This window comes from Phyllopteryx taeniolatus, chromosome 10, assembly GCF_024500385.1.
Source record: "Phyllopteryx taeniolatus isolate TA_2022b chromosome 10, UOR_Ptae_1.2, whole genome shotgun sequence".
In the NCBI taxonomy this organism is placed as follows: Eukaryota; Metazoa; Chordata; class Actinopteri; order Syngnathiformes; family Syngnathidae; genus Phyllopteryx; species Phyllopteryx taeniolatus.
Window position 1 is genome coordinate 28,036,418 of NC_084511.1, and position 21,128 is coordinate 28,057,545.

The following is a 21,128-nucleotide window of genomic DNA, read 5'->3' on the forward strand; positions in this document are numbered from 1 at the left end:
GTCGAGAGAGAAGAGCAGCGGAGAGAGGACGCAACCTTGGGGAGCCCCAGTGCCGGTGGTGCGTGTAGATGAGGTGGCCTCCCCCAGCCTCACCTGCTGTGTCCTGCCCGTCAGGAAGCTGCAAATCCACTGGCAGATGGCAGGCGAGACGCTGAGCTGGAGAAGCTCGGAGGAAAGGAGTTCAGGTATCATGGTGTTGAACGCTGAGCTGAAGTCCACGAACAGGATCCTCGCGTCGGTCCCCGCGCCGTCGAGGTGTTCAAGGATGAAGTGCAGTCCCATGTTGACTGCATCATCCGCAGGGTCCAGCAGGGGACCTGTGACGCTCTTGAGGTGGTCCAGCGCGAGACGTTCAATGGACTTCATGACCACAGATGTCAATGCGACAGGGCTGTAGTCATTCAGACCTGAGATTGTAGTTTTCTTGGGGACTGGGATGATGGTGGAGCGTTCGAAACAGGATGGTACTTCGCACAGTTCCAGAGATCTATTGAAGATCTGTGTGAAGACTGGAGGGAGCTGGTGCGCGCAGGCTTTGAGGGAGGATGGGGACACAAGGTCTCAAGGCCTGCCGCTTTGTTCATCTTTTGTAGTTTGAAGATGCGTCTCACATCCTGTTTATGGATGGTTAACGCAGAAGTCAGATGTGTGATGGTTGTCGGTGGTGCGGTTGGGTGGGTGTGGGGTGTGAAAGTGTCCTTTTCAAATCTGCAAGCTGTTGAAGTCATCAGCTCGTCCTCGTTTGTTCTGGGCTTGGGGGGGATGGTCGCTTGTGGTCGGTTAGCGATTTTAATCCTCACCAGACTGATGTAGTCATTGGCAGTAAACGTTTTTTCCAGCTTTTCTGCATAATTTCTCTTTTGTTACCTGATTTCTAGTGGGATTATACAGGGCTCTGTCCCCACTTTGATAGGTGTCCTCTTAAGCCTGACGAAGCTGCAGAAGTTTGGCAGTGTTGTTATTGAACATGCAAAATGTCTTTGTTGGTACACACACCTCTTCACAGAAACGGATATAGGATGCGACACTGTCTGTATATTCATCCAGGCTGCCAGTTGAAGTTTCAAAGACACTCCAGTCTATGCAGTCTCAACAGACTTGAAGTTCTATCTCTGCTTCGTTGGCCCACATCTTCACCGTTTTCGCCACCGGCTTCGCACGTTTCAGTTTTTGCCTGTACGTCGGTATTAAGTGAATTAAGCAGTGATCAGACGAGCCCAGAGCTGCACGAGGTGTAGCACGGTATGCGTGATTTTGCGTAGTATAGGAGTATGTATTTAGAGAGTTTGTGGTTGACTTTAGCTTTGTTAAAGTCTCTAACAATCATGAGGGGTGAGTTGGTGCTTCACAGCCACTCCACACTAACGGCGAGAAAGAAATTGTGAAAGTTGGTGAAAGAAAAGAGACATAACCTTAGACGTTACCACGCTGCGCGTCCAAATGTCCAACTTCTTTTTGGTAGGAGGCAGACAGTCCGGTGGGCTGATGACGATGATGATTGAATAAAAGTCACCCGTGAGAGCACGACGCAACCGCTCAATAAGTCGACGGCGCTCAATCCCCTTGGAGTGAGCGGCGGCCCTTTATGCGCTTGGCGTCTTTCGGCTTCACGTTCCGATAATATGCGAGTGCTTTCGTGCGGCACAAATGCTCGCTTATTTCTCTCATGTTTGACAACTGATAGTCCCTGCAAAGTCGTCACTGACATCCTCTAAAGTTTCCGTTTCAACCTTTGTCGTCATGCCCAAAAGCAATGATGAACCGTCAGCCATTTAGTGCTTCCCGTCCGTCTAGTGGAGGACAAAATCTTAACTCTGTCTGAACCGAAAGCGCCCGCTATAAACGAGAATGGCACACAAAACAATACCATCTATGTGACTCAAAGACAGTGTCTTAAACCCACATACACATATCAAAATCAAACTTGATCAAACTAAAGAAGCCGGTCATGTTGCTTACTACGGAGTCACTTGCAGTTGGCGGGTTCTCGCGCGAGTTCGACGTGTCCCGATAACTCAGATAAAAGGATCAGAAAAACAGGAATCAAATTAGGGGGGGAAAAATTGACAGAAAAACTGAGAAAAATTATTTGGACGAAAAACAGAAAATAAAATACTCGGAAAAACAGAAACAAATAATTTAAAAAAAAGATTACTCAGACAATTTTTTTTTTTAAATCCAAGCTTTTGTACATAGGGAGAATTTTTAAGTTAAAAATTATTATTATTATTTTTTGCTGTAAAAGAAACTATAAAATATCTAGACCATGCCCTAACATTCTTTTATCTTGGGAAGAATGGGAAGGCTCGAATGTGCACCCAGAGAAGAAGCTGAGAGGGACCCAATTGTTTATCAATTTCCTGAAATTATTCAAAATCAATTTTTATGAATTCATTTAGTAGGAGGTGGGCATGTGATTTTAAGGAAGGAAGAAGCAAAGAGGGAGGGGGGGAAACATTAGGGGGAGTACCGCAATTATGAAAGGAACCCTAACCCCACAAGTTGAATCACGCAGCCGCCTCGCAAGCTCAGTTCCGACTCCCTCTCGCCATCTGACAGGGCAGACACTTGGATTCGCTCCAGCTGACTTGGGTTCGTTCTAATGAGTCACACGACCGACTCGAGTCCCAATTACAATCCCACATCCCGCACTCGATAACCGATCCCTGAGCACTTGGGTTAACGACATTCTTGGAAAGTGCGGAGGTGGTCCCGGTAGGATCGGGTCCAGTCCCACGAAAAGACGCCGTCGTCCGTGGTCTCGAGCGGAACCCCCGAGGAGGTCATCAAGTAGCGATTAGCATGCAAATTCAAATGGAGACTTGGTCAAGGAGGGCTCTTGCTCCCGTGTTCGTGTCCTCTGTGGACTGGACAAACAAGAACAAGGAGGCCTCCGTCCGCTGGCTGGCAAATGTGTCAGCTGCGTCGCCCGCTGGCCAAGTCGCCATATGGCGAGCGCTTTTGATTGCAGCTGTCAAACCAAGCCGACGCTCATCTGTGTCCTTTCCCTCGACGGGGCGAAACTCAACCGCTGTAGTGTGCAAATACTTGCCGACTTGTACTTCTAGGCCCTCTCAACGGAATTCAGAGATGGTTCTGTGTTATACAGCTTTCAAGAGCATTGCTGAAAAACACGCAAAGACAGAACTGTGTTTTGGAACTGTTTTTCGCCATTTTAGTTTTCCTGATTTTTGGGGCGTGGCTAAAACGGCGCCACGTGACGCACTTTGCAGTCCGGTATGAGTTGCCCCTCCCTCACTGTGTAAAAACTGGAGTTCGCTCGTGAGCTAGCTGGCGCCTAGCGCCTCCCGTCATGGCATGGAAAACCTCGCGATGACCCCGGGCTTCGTTAACAAGCTTCTCCTTCGTGTGTTGGATCTAAAAGAAGATGGATTTCTTTTCACTTGTAAGGGCCTCCAAGAGAATTTGAGCTCCAACAATGATTTGTGGTTATACACGAAAAAAATTCACCAGCTTGTCATTCAAAGATTCTCAGTCAAATCTGTCAAATGTTTTTTTTTTCCAGTTTTCATTTGCTACGGGTATTTTATATCATTGACAGTAAAAATGTTTTGACTTTGTTTCTTCATTTCGGCGTCTGCACTCTTTTACTGAAGTGAAGGACTTGAGTACAGAGTTTGAGTACTTTTAATACCTCTGCTAAGCAGCCCTTAGAATAGGGGACGGAAAAGCGCCAAAGTCGGGAATAAAGACGGCTTCGGTGGGAGCTGCCGGCCCACGGGAAAAAAACGGGAGCGGGCGGCTAATTGGGTGGAATTAAGCGACGAGGGATGGAGCGTAAACCTCCCGGCGGGAGAAGAAGAGCACCGAGTGTATCGGGCGAGAACGTTTCCGATCGCCAAGTCCGCATCTGAGCTGACCTGGAAGCAAAATAGGCTGAGCTCGTTGCTGCCAGCCGGGAAGAGCAAAAGGCCACAAGTAAAACGACTCCACAAGACAAACCTAAAAATGCCTGACTTCTCGAGTGTTTTCGGGACTTTTTGGGATCGACGTGCATAGCAAATGTCGTGTTGCTAAGCGACACCGAGCCACTTTCTTCGTTCGTGTTTCGGGCATGTCTACGAGCACGTCTTCAATCATATTTATCTCACGTCCGTGATGATGTCTTGATACATATTTCTGGACATTTGATCATGTACTCGATCACGTCTATGATCCCATCTTTGGCCACGTCCCTGATCGTACCTTTCATCACGGCGATGTCTTGTTATATGTCTTTCACAAATCAATTCAAATCTATGATCATGTCTATGGTCAGGTCGAGAGCGTGTGTGTGCGTGCGTGTGCGTGCGCGTGCCTCTACATGTCGCAACGGCAGCTCAAATAGATAAACACACAGAAAAAAAAAAAACCAAACCAAACAAAAAAAAACCCCGCGTTGACCCGAGAGTCCACTTCCTTCACAGCATGACAAAGCACGGCGTTATCTGCAAGACGTCTCCATATCTTGCATTGTCATATATGGATGTCGTTGGATTGCGCTGAGAGCTGGAAACTTGGAACCATAAAGCCATAAAAATGTTCCCCTGCTGCTCGACTCAATGAAAAAGATACCAGAGAGAGAGAGAGAGAACAAAACGCCATCAAAGTTTTGACTGCCGAGCTGATCATCAGCCAGTCACACTTTGTTCTATTGATTCAAATGGGACAATGAGAACTAGGATACAGTTTTAAAATTCTTTTGTTTTTGTTCAATAGTCCTACCCATTTTAAATAGCATAACACTCAGAATGCTTGGAGTGGCTAAGTTCAAATTGGCTAGCACACTGCAAACAATATTTGTCTTCCTATTGAAGTTCTACAGGGGGGTGGGGTGGTTATTTTCAGATTTTCGTCAGTGCAAGTACCACGCTGATTGGGAGAGATGCTGAAAATCCGCAAACATTTATTTATTTATTACATTTATTCGTCTCAGGGCATTGGACCGATTGCAACTGGACTGTTTCCGCTTGTCCCGGAAGACATTTGGTCTCCACGTCCGAGCGGGCTTCATGAGTTCTCGCGAAACAAGGCTTTCATTTAGACTCGCTAGCCTCAACTGCCGTGGAAAGAACTCAACTATTTATGCCCCAAGTTCGCGGCACGCCCCCGAAACCATGTATGGTATCATTCTTTTGGAATTGAAAAAAGGACAGTCGTCAGGATTTCTGGCATTGTACGTGGGAGGTACTCCTTTAAGCGATGAACGTTCCACCTTCACGTAGATGGGCTCTCTCAGTCAGTCTTCTTTCAAACCACAGTAGACACGTTCGTCCATGTTTCCCTTGGAGGTGCAGGTGGACAGCTGAGTCTTCAGCTGAGGAGTTCGCCTGTCGGTGCTGTGACATGTGGTTACTTGCTTTCCCCAATGTACGTACTCTATCAGCGTATTCCTTGGTTTCAAACAACACCACATTCCGCTACACTTCCAACCCGGTAACACCCCGAGACCGAGGCCGGTAGACCCCGAAGACCGGAGACCCCAAAGTCGCACGCGAGCAATCTGGCGTATGCGGACAAGCGCAGTGCAGCGAGAGTTTGAAGAAGGCAAAACAGCGTGGACTCGTCCAGAGCGCATACACGAGACGCTTTTAAGTCCATAAAACCGGAGAAAGTGCTTCGTGATTTATTGCCCGCGGGAGACGCGGCCGCTCCCATGCGCACACGCACGCATGTGCTGCACTTTAACCATCGGCGGCTTTCCCAGCTGTAAAGCTTCTAGACCGCTCCGTACTCTGCAGATAGCTGGGACACAACATTAGGTACGCGTGGACACCCGATACGAGCTAAGTTCAGTTAGCATCAAAGCAGTTTGCTTTATTGATTTTATTTTTTTTAACAGGGGTGGGTGTTAACTTATCAAAAGTTAATATTTCCTCCCAAACATTGGTCCATTAAGCTGTATTCATGTTTTGTATTGATTGCCTCCCCTTTATCTCATGAAAGAATTGAGGAATTGGTTTATTTTCATAGATACTTTGAATATTCTTTCATTTATTGTATTGAATAATTGATAGAAATAAGTCAAATAAACTATTTTCACGTGTACTTTTACCATTTTTTACATTGATTGTATTTACTAATTGGTTCGATCATTATATTAACATCAGTAAATAAGTTACAAATGAGAAATTTTAAACAGTGAGAGTGAATGAATGATTATCTGTCTTTTTGTATCTATTTTACATTCACATTTGAACTGTTTTGTTTCCCACAAACCTTTTCTGATTCAAACGGGTTGAATGCTTTTTAGGTTCATGACAGCCAAAAAAAAAAAAAAAAAAAACATTTTTACTGTATATTAGTTTTACAAAAAGTGGTTTACTTATTGTTACACGTGTATATCAAGTTCATTTGAAAAAGGTTATCTGTCATAAAGGACTATTGTTTTTATTATTCAATATGGGTCAAAATTGTTCAAAGCGCGAGCAATATTTTCAATCTGTACAATGAATAGCGATTTTTAATTGTTTGTATTTTTTATTTTGAATGCTAGTGCCAGACTGACTTGGCAACAGATTTTCAAAAGCATCTTTTGCTGACCGATGCGGCGCAGGTGTCTCGAGGACCTCAAACGCGTCGACTGGACTTCGCCAGCTCACGTTAATTACGGTTAGCCCCGCCTGCCGCGCGTACGAGGTGCAATGACAAAATACAGACCATACCACTTGACTCATAAATGAGTCATAGGAATACGGAACTAAGAATGTGTATTGTTAAAAGCTTGCCAGCTACGAGGGTGGATTCGGTCTGCCCTTTTAAACTGCGCTCGCAATGGCAGGAAGCCGATTCCAATCCACTTTTGATCCACATTTACAAACATAGATGAAATTCCAGTATGAGGATTTCAAAACTGTCCTTGAGCCAAGGCACAAATTTCACAACAAATTGTAAACTTTAACACGTACAGTATGTGTCTGAATGTCGTCATTAATATTCATGCGAAAAGAAAATAATAAAAAATCCTGGCTCTGCATACAAATGTCATGGCTTTTTCCTTTTAGGCCAAACATTCTGAATTTGGATCAACACACGTCCTCCCTGGCGGAGGTCATTCAAGGTGATTTCTTGTCTCTCGAGGATATGATGAAATTATGAAAATTGCAATATTAGACAGCTGTCAGCATTCACCTTCAGACTAAACTTGAGTCCGAGTCCAATACGAAAATCAGAGGTGACCATAAACTGCACTCCCAGGTCGCCCAAAAATTAGGAACAGCTCTCACCATGAGCCACTTTTACTATTTTGAAATAATCGAACTTGCTTCCTTGTTGTGCCACTTCCTTGGCAACTCCATATATGGGCACGTGTTGCGCTTACAGTTAAGTTCCCATCGAACCAAAGCGGATTTTTACTCCTTTACATATACACTGTAATGTTGTCATCATCCGAAATGAGGAAATGAAACGTCACCGATAAATAAGGGGAAGCTCGTTAAAAAGGAGGATGAGGAAGAGGAAGAAGAGGGGGAGGAGGAAGGGGCGCACGCTCTAGAATCTACAATCTCACTCGAATCCTCGATTCCCAGCGGCCGTTAGCAGTCAAAAGGAAAGATTAATGCCGCTTGTTCATTTTTGGACATGTTTATCATAAAAGCTCACGTGAAAAAGTGCGAGGTCGAAATCGGAATTTAGAGAGGCAAACGTCCTAATTAGTGATAAAAAGCCAAAGAGGTTTGTAACTGCCTAAAGATGGAGGGACAAGACGGAGAGGATCTTCAAAAAAGGGTTTATTTCCTCTCTTGCGGTTCAAATGTTTCGAGGGGCACAGGCCGGCGTTCCGTCTGGATTGTTTTATTGAACACGACTCAGACGCGGAAAAATCAGCAAAGCATCCGCACCGTGCGTCGAGCGTGCACACAACCCTAAAACCCGTGTTACATAAACCGCCGGATGCGGGACAATTGGAAGGGCAAAGTAGCCGGACCGCCACAAAGCAAAACATCGCGAATGTAGACCCAAAAGGCCCCAGCGGCTAAACAGACCTCAACCTCAAATCCGCCGAGCCCTCGTCCCGACACGGCTGTCGGGAAACCTCCTCGGCGGGACGACCTACGGCAACATTCCGAGCGTGGGGGCCATCAAACCGCTTCTGTGTTTATCTTTGCAGGAGAAGGTTAGTTTCCGGTTAGTTTTGGCCGTCGGGGGCCAGCCGGGGGCCCTCCGCACCCGCGCACCGTTGACCGACTTGGATCTTTCTCGGGCCGCCACTTATCACACTTAGCGCTTCCATTTCTTTCAGTTTCTCTGTACTTTTTCATCATGTTTGGTTATCGTAAAATGACATTTTTGGGCCATTGAAAGCGCAGCCGAGGCACGACACCAAACAAAAATGCAAGGGAAAGTGTATTTACTGAGTGAAGGCTGATTTCTAATTTTACGCACGCACGCACGCACGCACGCGGGCGCGCGGGCGCTAGCTCCCTCCCCCGCTCGTCTTCTGCCACTTGTGCGGCGTTTACTGTCGCTCAGGCCGCCGTGTTTATCTCCCGCCAAGTGGACCTGCTCCAACATGGCCGACCGCCTCGGAACTTTATTTACGTTCGGGATTTCTTTTTTCACAACACTTTAGCTGCAAGTTCAGCGTGATGATAACCATAGAACAGGAAACAGAAAGCGCAATACGGTCGATATGATTGCGGTTGTGTACTTATACTTTATTTTAACACCAAGCATATGAATACTTTTACTTCATTTTGAATCATAATAATTAGATTTTAAATAATGCAATCAAAAATGAGATTTTATTATTGAAATGAAAAATGTTGCATGTTTTATATTTGATTTATCTTTATCTTATTTTACATTTGAACTACACATTTTTTTTTTGCCTGCAGGTTAGCAGTGAGCTTTCCAAGAGGTGTGGGCGTGTTGCCGCGGCAACCCCTTCGAGGGTCTTCAAGGCGCCTCATTAGCATATCACCCAGGTGGTCATGTGGCGTCTGCGAAAGGGGGGAGGGGGGAAAGCACTTTTTGAGGCGGTCTCCGCGGCTTTGGAGGAACGAGAGTTTTCCAAGGTCAAGATTTTCTTCCTTTATTTCCTCTAAATCAATGTTGGGCAAACCTCTGTGTTCAAAGGCCGCATTTGATATTTTGGACAGACAGATGGGCAAAGTTATACAGAATGTACACGAGCTAAAAAAAATAAATAAATACATAAATAAATAAAGTGACAAAAATATATGTAAAATTCTTGAGCGAGACAAAGAGATTATGTTTATTTCATGCTATGTCAAGCGTTCATGTCTTGTCTTGCTCGTTAGGTGTTGTCTTGTCCAGGTGTGCCTGGTTGTTTCGTCAGTTCCCCGTTTTCTGTCAGTCACAGTTTCATGTCTTGTTTCTTTTTGGAGTGAGATTATTCCAAGTGTTTGTTTATTACTTTAAATCTTGCTTTTTTACATTTTACATTTTTTTTTTTATTATTGTATATGCCTTGTTTGCCTTTTTGTTTTTGAAAATCTTTTTTTTTTGAGACTCCGCACTCCCTTTTGCCTCCAACATCACGAAAAGCTCAACCTTGACAGCACCCTGTACTAACATGCTCATGCTAATAATATAGCATTGTGCTACTCACATACTAAAGCTGAGCAGCAACGTAGAGGCATCAGCATGTTTTACAGACCGTTTTTCCGCTCTGGCACATTAGCGTGATTGACACGCGTTGTGGCGTTTGACGGACGCGCGGGAAGTCACGGGTCGCCAGAGATGTCAATAAAATCTCTCGGGGAGTCGGGACGGCATAAACAGCAGGACAAGAGGATTATATGCAAAACTGTTGCTAACAACAACTTGGAAATGCTGATTCTCTCGAGGCAAAATGTCCAGTTCACAGTCGGGAGACCTTGTGATCATAGTAATAGGGTGGGTGGTCACTTGGCTCATTCTGCAGAAGGTGAGGAGCTGCTCCTCTGCCCCGTGGTGTTCCCCTTGGTTCCCCTCTGGGCACCCATCTTCTTGGTGGTTGATGGGGTCTCCCCCACCCCGTCATCCTCTTGCAGGTAGACTACTACCATGGCTCCCTGGCCATGGGTGGTGCCCTCTCAGTCGGGTACCCCCCCCCCCCCCCCCCCCCGGGGTGGGCATCCTGGCCCGAACGTCCTTCTCAGATGGCTGAGGCCTTCTTGTCAAACATCCATCCATCCATGTTTTTACTGCTTATCCTCACTATGGTTGTGGGCTGCTGGAGCCTATCCCAGCCATCTTCGGGCAGGAGGCGGGCTACACCCTGAACCGGTCGCCAGCCAATCGCAGGGCACATAGAAAAAAACAACCATTCACACTCACATTCCCACCTTCGGGCAATTTAGAGTCTTCAATCAACCTACGTCTTGTCAAACAAGTATGCTAAAATGATATCGATTGTCCGATTAGAATCGGTTTAGAAGGCCAAACCGAAAGTAAATGCTCCAACTCAATCGGAATAAACAGGCCGAATCTGAATGGAATTTCATTCGGTTTCACGGGTCGGGAATATTCCTTTGGCCAAAGCGTTCAGAAGTACATTTTCGTCCCGTGAACCGTCAATTAAAATGGTGGCGGCCTGCGCTCTGTCTGCGCAGGCTCCGTCTTGACGCGAAGGTGCCATGACCTCATCGTTGACACGCATAAACATGGCGGCTTCCGACCAGAACTCGTATGCCGCGGAGATCTTGTTTTTAATACCTCGTAATTTGTTTTTAGTCAAGCGGTCGTTTAATAAAAGTGTAAAAACAGTCCCCGCTATTGTGCTAAATGGACATCTGGCCTCCATCTTGATAAATGTGCTGTTGCGATTAAATGCGGTGCACTTGTATACGCCACATCGGAATTGATTACGTCACATGTAAACACTTGACCAGAGAGCTACAATCGGAATGACAAAAAAGTCTGCATGTAAACCCGGCTAGTGTGACGACAATTATATTTGTAATCATTTGTGCCAGAGTTGAATCATAATCTATTTTATTTTATTTTATTTTTTTTACAGCATTTTGTTCTCGGACTATGTTCCTGTAATAATACGCCTTTTATTAAAAAGGACTTTAATCGTGTAGCGACGTCAGATGACGTAACGATACGTCTTCCGAGTTTTGCGTCAATGCAATGTAAAAGTAGCGCTGAGTCGCAGGTGCGGGGTCGCTCGGAATCCATAAAAGATGAGCCAACACATTTTGGGAGTTTTTTTAGCGGCAGCTCCCGCCGTCTTCCAAAGCGAGTGGCAACGAGAGAGAAACTTCAGCTCGCATAACTTCACATTTACAGACGCTCCAGCGCTCTTACGCGCCACACGAGCGTCCCACGGCACTTCAAGAAAAATCAGACGCGCTAGACCTCCGCCAAGGCCAAACATATGGATGAATGATTCAGCTTTAAAAATGTGTCATTATATTCGTCACTGCATTACACTGAGACATATTTATGTCAATATTCCTTTGCTCCTTTCCCCAGATATTCACAATTAGTGCCATCTTGCACAATAGAAATGGACAGGATGAAATAATCTACAGAGTAAAATTTACAAAAATTTTAAAAAAACTTAATGTACATCGGATCATTGATGCAATTCTCCTGTTCTCAATTACTCGTGATAACTGCCACCTTGAACAACAGACAACGGCAACAATGAGAAATAATCCACAGAGTAAAAACTAAAATTTCAAAGCACGTTCGAGGACAACGTTTAATGTTTAATGAACGTGTCATATGAATAATTCAACTCTCCTCTTTGAACAATAGACAGATAGAATGACTAGGAATAATCCACACTGTAAAAAAAAAAAACCCACACTCCACACAGGGACGGCACATGGGTGCATAATGTACGTAACATATGACATATATTCACTCCTCTGCCAAAGTGTATAATAGAAATAAACACAACACCTTGAAATAATCCACAGCGTGAAAAACAAGACACACGGGCACATGTGCAGTGTAATGCAATGGCTTCACTCACAACATATTCATGATAACCGCCACATTGAGCAACAGAAATAAATGCAACGACTAGAAATAATCCACAGCGTGAAAAACGAGACACACGGGCACATGTGCAGTGTAATGCAATGGCTCCACTCACAACATATTCATGATAACCGCCACATTGAACAACAGAAATAAATGCAATGACTAAAAATAATCCACAAAGGCAAATAAAAGTTCATGGCACACATGGGCATGTGCGAGCAAAATATGTGCGTCATATGAATAATATAATGACTCCTCTGCCACCGTGCACGCTAGAAATAAAAGAACAACTAGAAATAATCCACAGAGTCAATAAAAAATCCACAGCACACACCTGCACATCTGCACGCACAATGTACGCGTTATAATATGATAGCTCCTCTCAGCATTCATTTGTGATAACTGTCACCTTGTAAAAAAAAGAAATGAATACAACTAAAATGAATCCATAAGAATAATAATAAAATAGTCCACAGCTGACTCAGGCAAATGAAACAATGTACAGTATGTGTCATATGATGAATGGGATTATTCTCCAATTCAGAACAGCCACTGTGCACAATAGAAATAAACAGAATGACTAAAAATAATCCACAAAGTAAAAAAAAAAGAAAAGAAAAGTAAAAGACCAGGGCATGCACATGCATGCGCATAATGGGTCATATGATTAAGGTGGTCGTCCATCTTGCCAATTATTCAGAATGACCAACACCCTGCACAATAGAAATAAAGAGAACCAGAAATAACCCACAAAGTAAAAAATGAAAGTCCATGGCAAACTCAGACACTTCCCCATATGACTAATGCTATCGCTCCTCCCACAAACTGACATTTGCAAACATTTCTGGTTTTTGTCCCCCTTTTATGACATGACATTATGCACCAAGACAAAGATGTTGTTATTGGATTTTCCACACGTCTTTCTTTTGCTTTCCGGTTGGCAAAAATGGCCGTACGGCGAGGGCTTATAGCGCCACCCTGTCAATGTTTTCATGAAAACACAAGCGCTGCTACATTTTGAGCCCGGATAGGGGGGACAAATATTTTGATAAAAATAGCTTGGAGTAATCTGTGTCAGCACACACACAAAAAAATCACTTTGTGTGTTTGTGTGACACATTCACATTCATGTCTTTTTTTTTCATATTATTCCACCACAGAAGTGCTTTCATCAGGCAGAAATAAATCCGGTTAATTTGCATACATTCCCGTGCCTTAATTCTCAATTCCAGGCCACTAACTGAAGGGGTAATGACGTAGCTGGTGCTTCCTGTTTGGGTCTCACTTTTACTGCTGCGAAGCCATTTGGGGACACTTACGGTGGCCCGCAAGGGAATAAGAAGAAGAAAAACGCCCTCCATTGTAAAAATTGTAAAAAGCTGTGATGAGTTAGTTCAATTCCATCGGCTGAAATTGGAGGTTGTTGCACCTGCGCTTCTGGTCCCAATGCGAGTGGACTGTAACCTCAAACAAAGGGGCATTTTAAACATGTTTTATTTCATGGAATTTTTTTTTACGCAGGCATTGAGTAAATCGCCACCTTGCACAATAGAAATAAACACAATGACGAGAAATCATCCACAGAGTTAAAAACAAGAAGTCAACGGTGTGCTCGATCATGCACTGGCACACGCACGCATGCAATATACGTGTCGTATGAATTGTTTCTTGCCAGTTATTGATGATAATTGCCACCTCGCACAACAGAAAACAGACCACAAGGAAAAACAATCCATAGAGTAAAATTCAATCCACGACATGCTCGGTCACGTCTGCTCAGTAACGCACTGGCACACTCACCCACGGAAAGTATCACATTTGATTGATCTGACGTTTTCTTGCTAGTTAGTCATGATAACTGCACAACGGAAATAAATACATTCAACTAAAAATCATCCACAGAATCAAAAAACAAGAAGTCAACAGTCTGCTCAGTCGAATGCAACCTACGTGTGACGGAACGATCGATAGCCTCTCACAACTCATTCATGATAACAATATAAATGAAAGAATCCATATTTGAGCGGGGGGGGGGGGGGGGGGGAGCAATGTGAGTGCGGGCGAGCGGTGCACAAGCGAGGGCCGGTGCGCCCTCGCACTCTGTCGCGAAGCGTCTCGGGTCGGTTTGGGAGCGAGTGAAGTCATCAAACAGAAGCTTTGTGACTGAGCCGCCCGAGGTGCAACAACCCAAAATAACCGGCGCGCTCTCCGTCGTCCTTCAGACGTCTCGGTCTCGTCCTGCCGCTGAACCCTCGCTGCCCCGTCATCTGTGCTCACCGCGATGCGACCTCGCCCGTGCCGTCTTCACGTGATTCGATGACTGCTGTCGCACAGCACAACAGCTCCCTTCATGCACACCGAGGGCTATGAAAGACATTCGAGATGGCGGAATAAAAAGTGCACCCGTCTCCTTCAAAACACAAACACCTGGTGGGCAACGGTAGCGGCACACTATTTGGAATTGCTGTTTATTTCTTTTCTTTCAATGATTTCAACCTACTTTTGGGGGGCCTCACCGTGACTGAAAACGCACACATTTTTGCAAGTGGCTGTATTCTGGTGAAAACATGACCTGCCCAAACTCACTCAGTAGCACTCCCTGAAAAGTTTGAGAACAAATTAGCCACCGAGCCACCAAATTTCACTGAGCGATATGAAGTCGGGCGGACACGTCTGTCGCAACGGCTCACGTAAATACGCCCAAAAAAATCAGCCCCCGAGATCAGTTTCACCTAGAAACTCGAAATTGGCTAGACAAGTCTGTCACGACAGACAGCAGGCACCAAAAAGTCTCTTGGACCCGTGCCCGAAAAGAAACAAGAAGTTTGTCATTTTGGTGTAGAAACTGACACTTTAGGGTCAATTTGGCCAATCAAAAAAAAAAATAAAATCAGCCACCAGTTTCACAGAGCAATGCAAAATTTGGCGGGGATTTCCATCATCACAGAACACACACAAAAGTCTCAAGGACCCATGGGAGAAATCGAACAGGAAGTCAGCCATCTTGGGTTGAAGTCGCCATTTTAGGGGCAATTTGAAAAATTCGCGCTGCCACCTGCTGTTACGGAGGTTCACTACGTCTTTAAACCCGATGCGAGACTCATCGAGGTGACTCTTTGTACTTTGTTGTTCTTAAAACGTTGCATTACGAGCCGATTAAATGGTCTAATAAACGGAATTAATGACGCTCCTAAACGCTGACACCATTAAACATGATTTACTCTCACTAAACTTTGGGAACGTATCTTTCCGAATGCAGTGTATCCTTGAGACATTTATAATCTAAACGTGCTGTTTGAAGGCCACTTTGATCAAAAAGTCAGCGTTACCTCTCGCGATACACAATTGACCCACTTGTATTAATAATATGACGCCCAAATCTTCATTTTGATTCCGTTACTTTTCATTTCATGCAACTTTTTCTTTCCTCATCTCGATAAATATAATGACATATTGCTGGCTTGCAATATATTGATTATCTTGAAATCGCATGTTATTACAAATATTGCAATATTATGTTGTTATAGTTTCCAGCCTTTATCATGATGCAGTATTATCGTATGTTTGGTATTGTTACATTCTCACGGCTTATTGTGATATTAGGCATGTTGTTGTCGAGCTATTGTCTGAATATTGTGCAATGACATTTTTCAAGTCCACTCGTGTTACCGTGGTCACCATTGGCAAAGTCTTGCAATATCATACCAAGGGTTACTCTGTTTTCATCCGATAATTGTGTTGATATTGGTATAAGTGGTATAACTTTGAAATCAGACGCCATTAAAAAAAAAAAAAAAAAAAAAGTAAAAAATAGTTTTTCAATTTATTTTAGAAGGAAGATTGATCACAAAAAAAATCATTACAATAGCTCAACATTCCAAGTAAAGACAATTTCAAATGTTGGTCTTTTAGCAAGAAACGTGATTTGCCTGCGCGGGCCACCTAAAATCATGTGGCGGCCCGGATCTGGCCCCAGGTCCTTGAGTTTGACACCTGTCGTCTGCATGTGCCCTGCAATTGGGCCGCGGCTCACCCGCGACAACGTCTCCTTCGTCGGCTTGCTATTCCGCTTTGCTCTGCGAGACTTGAAACTCCGACCCGGACTTCGGACCCTTACTGGAAACCTCATTCGGGCTTGAAAGCCTCATTTCAAACCGCTCTCGTCCCTCCCTTCGACAAAAAGTCCTTGTCAATGTGCACCTTACCGTCAAGAACGTTCCTCGTTCAAGTCCAATCAGGCTCCTCCAGCCCGCCGATCGACGAAACATCCGAACGATGTCACCCGGACTCGGCGTGTGGCTCTCGATGGCGTCCCGGCTCGCTATCGTGTGCGTGCGCCGAGCGCGGCGTGCCGGCGGGCCAAGGCGTGACCCGCCAGAACGCCCTCGTCGCGTAATCAGCACCTTCGACCCCGCCAGGAGCTCCATAAAATGTTGCGTAACCATCCAAAATAAGCAAGATTTTCAAGCGCTTCTATTGTGTCAAGACTTTCAGTTGGAGGACGTAAATCAATAAAATCCTATATTGGATTTGACATTGCGGACAATGGAACTTGTCGACATTCATGAGCAGTTGTCGAGTAGACAAGGTTGAAATTGCGTTATTATTATGACGATGATTATACGAAACGACGGCAGGTGTAGTCGTCCTGGTGAAAATGGACATTCAGAAATCGCGAGATTTGCCAAAGTAACGCCCCTTTCAACTGAAAGAAGAAGCCAAAAAAATCCCATTTCATGATTTGGCTATTTTACATCCATCACGCAAGGTTCAAATGTGAAGCAACTGGACAAAATGGCAGCGACGTCGGTCTTCAAGTGACCGCGAGAAATGTGCAAATCGCGCCCCAAATTGTCGCTTGGAACCAATTTGGCAGACGTGTGCGTCCTTTCAAGCTTGACTTCTTGAGTTGTTTTTTTTTTTTTTTTTGTAAACCAGAATGTCATCCTGCGTCCTTTCGGGCTTGGTTTCTCGAAACCAAACCCACTCAGGCGAAGTCAAACTGGCTAGCGGCTGGGTTGCCTTTGAATGAACTCGGGAAACGATTCACCCAAAATGTCCGATTCCTTGTGTCTTTTTCAGCATGGCTTTTTTGGGGGGGGGGGTCGAATTTTCCCAACAAATTCCACGTGGCCAAATGAAGCTGCAGGGTTTTGGGGGCAGAATTTTAGATGTTTCATCAATGGCCAAAAGACCCTTCAAATATCCCCATAAAACCAAAACACCAAACTTCAGGCAAGGATTTTTTGTCCCCAATAAATTCCAGTGGTCACTAGGTCAAATTCGGGGGCGCCTACAGCAAACGAAACCTTGCCAACAGGATGAACGTGATGCGAGTGGCCAATTCAAATCAAGAAGAATTGAATACTCTCCAAATCCGAGCACCTGGAGAAATGTTTGTAAACGGAGAGGAAGCCGCTTTCGTCAGCCGACGCTTAAGGCATACTTCACATTCCGATTTGGGGTTTCTGGCAAAGCTTCGAGCTGCTTTCATCCTGCGCGGACTTTGCGAGCCCCGAGGAAGGTCAAATGCCGCAAAGCCGGCGTGGGAACAAAATCAAATCAAAGGAGATTCTTTACTCACCACCGCTCCGAGTCCGTCACGGCGCTAAATCCGAACCCGCTCACTAACCACCCCACCCCCCCCACCCACCCCCACCCGCCCCCCCAAAAAAGAAGAAATTAAAAAGAAATGAAAATCTCACATCGTCCTTCGATCTCCGCGCGCAGAGCAGAGGAAAAGCGAGTGACTCGGACCAGGCGGGTCCAGGCGGCTTTGAGCGCGCGTGGGTATTTGGGAAGAGGAGGAAGAGGAGGAGGAGGAGGAAGAGGAGGAGGAGGAGTGGATGCAGCGCGGCTCGGCATGCGTGCGTGGTGATGTGAGCGACACGCCGCCGCTCCCCATTCACGCACAAATAAGACGTCGACCGCATGACGTCCAATACACACCGCCGTTCAAATTGGTCAATTCAAAAAAAGTTCAGCGCAGGCGTCCAAATATGGCGTCTCTGTCGCCCCCTGCTGCAGCTTGGGGGAAGCGGATGCGACACTTCATTAGGTGCGCGCGTCTCGCCGAACAATGGATGGATGCCGAGTGGCCCACGAGTCCCTTTTGGAACACCAAACAGAAACGTGGCAAAAAAACAAAAAAGAAAGTCGACACCCTTGAAATATTGAGGACTCGTTTGAGTTGCTGGCATACAGAGATCAACAGATCAGTCAAATGCAAATTCTTTGCGCTCAGGACGAAAACCACACTGCTCCTCCTGAATCTGAGATTCGACTTCCCCTCTCCAGCACCCCTGAATGCATCTTACCGGGGAGGCTGAGGAGTGTGATCCCCCTGGAGTTGGAACACAGGGGGACCACCAGCCAATCCGGAGGCCAATCCAGAGGCACTGTCCCCGATGTCCACGCGCTGTTGCAGCGGCGTGTCGACCGGGACAGCCTTTAGGAACTCCGGGCGAATCTCATACACACCCGACGAGCTTTTTAACCACCTCGGTGACCTCAACCCCAGTAATAGGAAAGCCCGCCTCAGAGACCCCAGACTCTGCTCCCTCATGGGAAGGCGTGTCGGTGGAATTGAGGAGGTCTTCGAAGTATTCTCCCCACCGACTCGCAACGTCCCGAGTCCAGATCAGCAGTGCCCAATCCCCACTACACACGGTGTTGGCGGTGCACTGCTTTCCTCTCCTGAGATGCCGGCCGGTGGACCAGAATTTCCTCAAAGCCGTCCGGAAGTCTTTCTCCGTGGCCTCACCGAACTCCTTTTTGCTTCAGCGACCGCCAAAGCCGCATTGCGCTTGGCCAGCCGGTACCCGTCAGCTGCCTCAGGAGTCCAGTCGCGCAGGCCAAAAAGGCCCGATAGGACTCCTCCTTCAGCTCGACGGCAAATCACTACAAAGAACATAAAGGCTTGTTTTACGTTTAGAACAAAAAACAAAAGTATCACATCTGAAGACTTTTGGTCGAAAATTATATTGACTGAGGAGATGAAAGTTCAACTTTTTGGAAGGTGCGTGTCTCGTTACGTCTGGTGTAAATGTAGCACAGCATTTCAGAAAACACTTGCCAACACTCAAACACGGTGGTTGTATTGTAATGGTCTTGGGCTGCTTTCCTCCTTCAGGACCTGGACAACTTGCTGTGATTGATGGAATCCAAAAAATCCTGAAAGAGAATGTTTTCAGTTGTTGCTGCTGAGGGTGGCCCAACCAGTTCTTCGGTTTAGGGGGCCATTACATGCTTTCTCGAGATTTTTGGGGCATTTACTCATGATAAAGCTACCAAAATCTACCAGATTTCATGTGGCTAATTCAAACTGGTGTTGGGAGGTGAATTTAAAAAAATGCTAGGGGTCAAAGTTCCCTAGAAATGACCCTTAAAGTGGCCACTTCAAACAAAAATGGCCGACTTACCGTGCGTTCCGGGCAGGGCCTCTTGAGACTTTTTTTGTGGGTCATGTTGCCAAATAGCACCAGCTTGGAAGGCTGGGTTTTGCAATTCACATGAATGGACAAAATGTCTGCTTCAAAGCATAATGGCTGACGTCCTGGGTCATTTCAGGAATGTCTTTTGTGACTTTTTTTGTGGGTCTACTCACGGTAGACACGCCTCGCAAATTTCACATCGCCGAGTAAAACAATTTCTTGAGGGCTCAATTTTCAACTTTGCGCAAACAATAATAATTGCCCTGCAATGGCCGCTTGTGTCTTTTCAGCCATCGCTTTGAAGACCTTTTGGTGGGTTTTCGGCCACAGCTTCTTGAGAATGTTTTGGGTTGTTCCATTGTAACTTTCAAATTCTGCTGACCAGCCAGGATGCCTTCCATTCGGCCGTGGGAGCATTTTTGTATTCGAGAGCCCTAAAACACGTCAATTTCTTGGGGCATGCACACTCCCTGCCAATTTTGGTGTTGTTTTTTTTCCACTGAGGGTCTCGCAAAAATCGAGACCCTGAGTGAACTGCGACCGGTGTGTTTCCCCCAACCGGATGTTTTCGGCGCCGTGGCTGCCGTCCTTCCCCACGTTGCCAATTTGTCATCTTCTCTTTCTTCCCTTTTCTGTCTCGTGATGTGCTGGCCCTTGGTTTCTCTCGTTGTTTGTGGCCTCATTGCTTTGCTCCCCCGCACAAAAACATCACTCGCATGGAAAACACTACGATAGAATGGAATTGAACCAAGCCTTCATTAGTCCTGCAATAGGGTGCATTATGGGAAGTAGCAGCAGGAAAAAATAGGACATTTTAACTGTCAAAATTATAACCCGACCCTTAATTTCTTTTTATTTTTAGGAAAAAAAATAAAATCTCTCCCTATTGTTGAAAAAGAATTTCTTTCTTGAAAAGTTTTGTCTTTTTCCTTGAAGAAAGCTGACTATTTTTTGTTGTTGTCTTTTTCCCCTGGAAAGAATCTTCTCTCATTCTTCATAAAATCGAAGACTTTTGTTTGGTTTCAAAATTGTCACCCTAATTCTCAAATCAATTTGACTTTGACCTTTCAAAAAAAAGCAAGACATTCTGATCCACGTTTTTGTGCACAACCTGCAGACCCTGCAGACCCTTCCCTGCGATTCCTCTCTCCCTTTTATTGTTTTCTGCTGGCTCCGTCCTGGCCTCGTCAATTGTCAGATTTGTCTTGAGCGCGGCGGTTAACACACACGGCGGATGTCGCCCAGCAACACATCAAGAGCACACACGCGCGCGCTCACGCACTCGGAGCATCTTTCAATTTCACACCGGGGGAAAAAAACAAAACCAAAAAAACCTCGAGCATCTGAGGGCCTCGAGATGCCATTTTGAGCAATTTTCTTTTTGTCTTAAAGAACCTCTGCACACTGATTGTTGTTGTTGTTGTTTATCGCTTAGGAAATAAATTCATTGGTCGAGAAAGTAAGGATCGCAATGAATCCAACATTGACCAGTTCAGTTTTTTTTAAAGGAACGTAATAATACATAAGCCAAGATGGAAGATCCATTTTTCCATCGAGCCTCCTCCGCCGCGACTCCTTTTTTTTACAGCCTGCGCATTTTGATTTGTATCCAACACAACAGCAAAATGATGATCCGCACCTTCAAGCGAGTTGAATCTTCTGTTTGTTTGCTTCCGGTTTGTTGTTGCTTTAATTGTCGCAAATCAGAAGGAGGAAGTTTCGTGAGCGAGACATCACTCGTCGGAAATA

At 45.4% G+C, this 21,128-nt stretch overlaps 1 protein-coding gene across 8 annotated transcripts in view; it reads right to left on the minus strand.

Moving 5' to 3' along the window:
- htr4 (5-hydroxytryptamine receptor 4) overlaps positions 1–17,831 on the minus strand; it is a 50,180-nt gene extending 32,349 nt beyond the window's left edge. For 3 of the 8 annotated variants that reach the window (XM_061787214.1, XM_061787213.1, XM_061787211.1), the window contains exon 1: positions 17,652–17,831. In XM_061787214.1, the coding sequence (XP_061643198.1) occupies positions 17,652–17,811 (160 nt within the window). In that variant the 5' untranslated portion in view covers positions 17,812–17,831. The other 5 variants (XM_061787210.1, XM_061787209.1, XM_061787216.1 and 2 more) reach the window with 4 other exon arrangements.
- Positions 17,832–21,128: the final 3,297 nt, after the last annotated feature.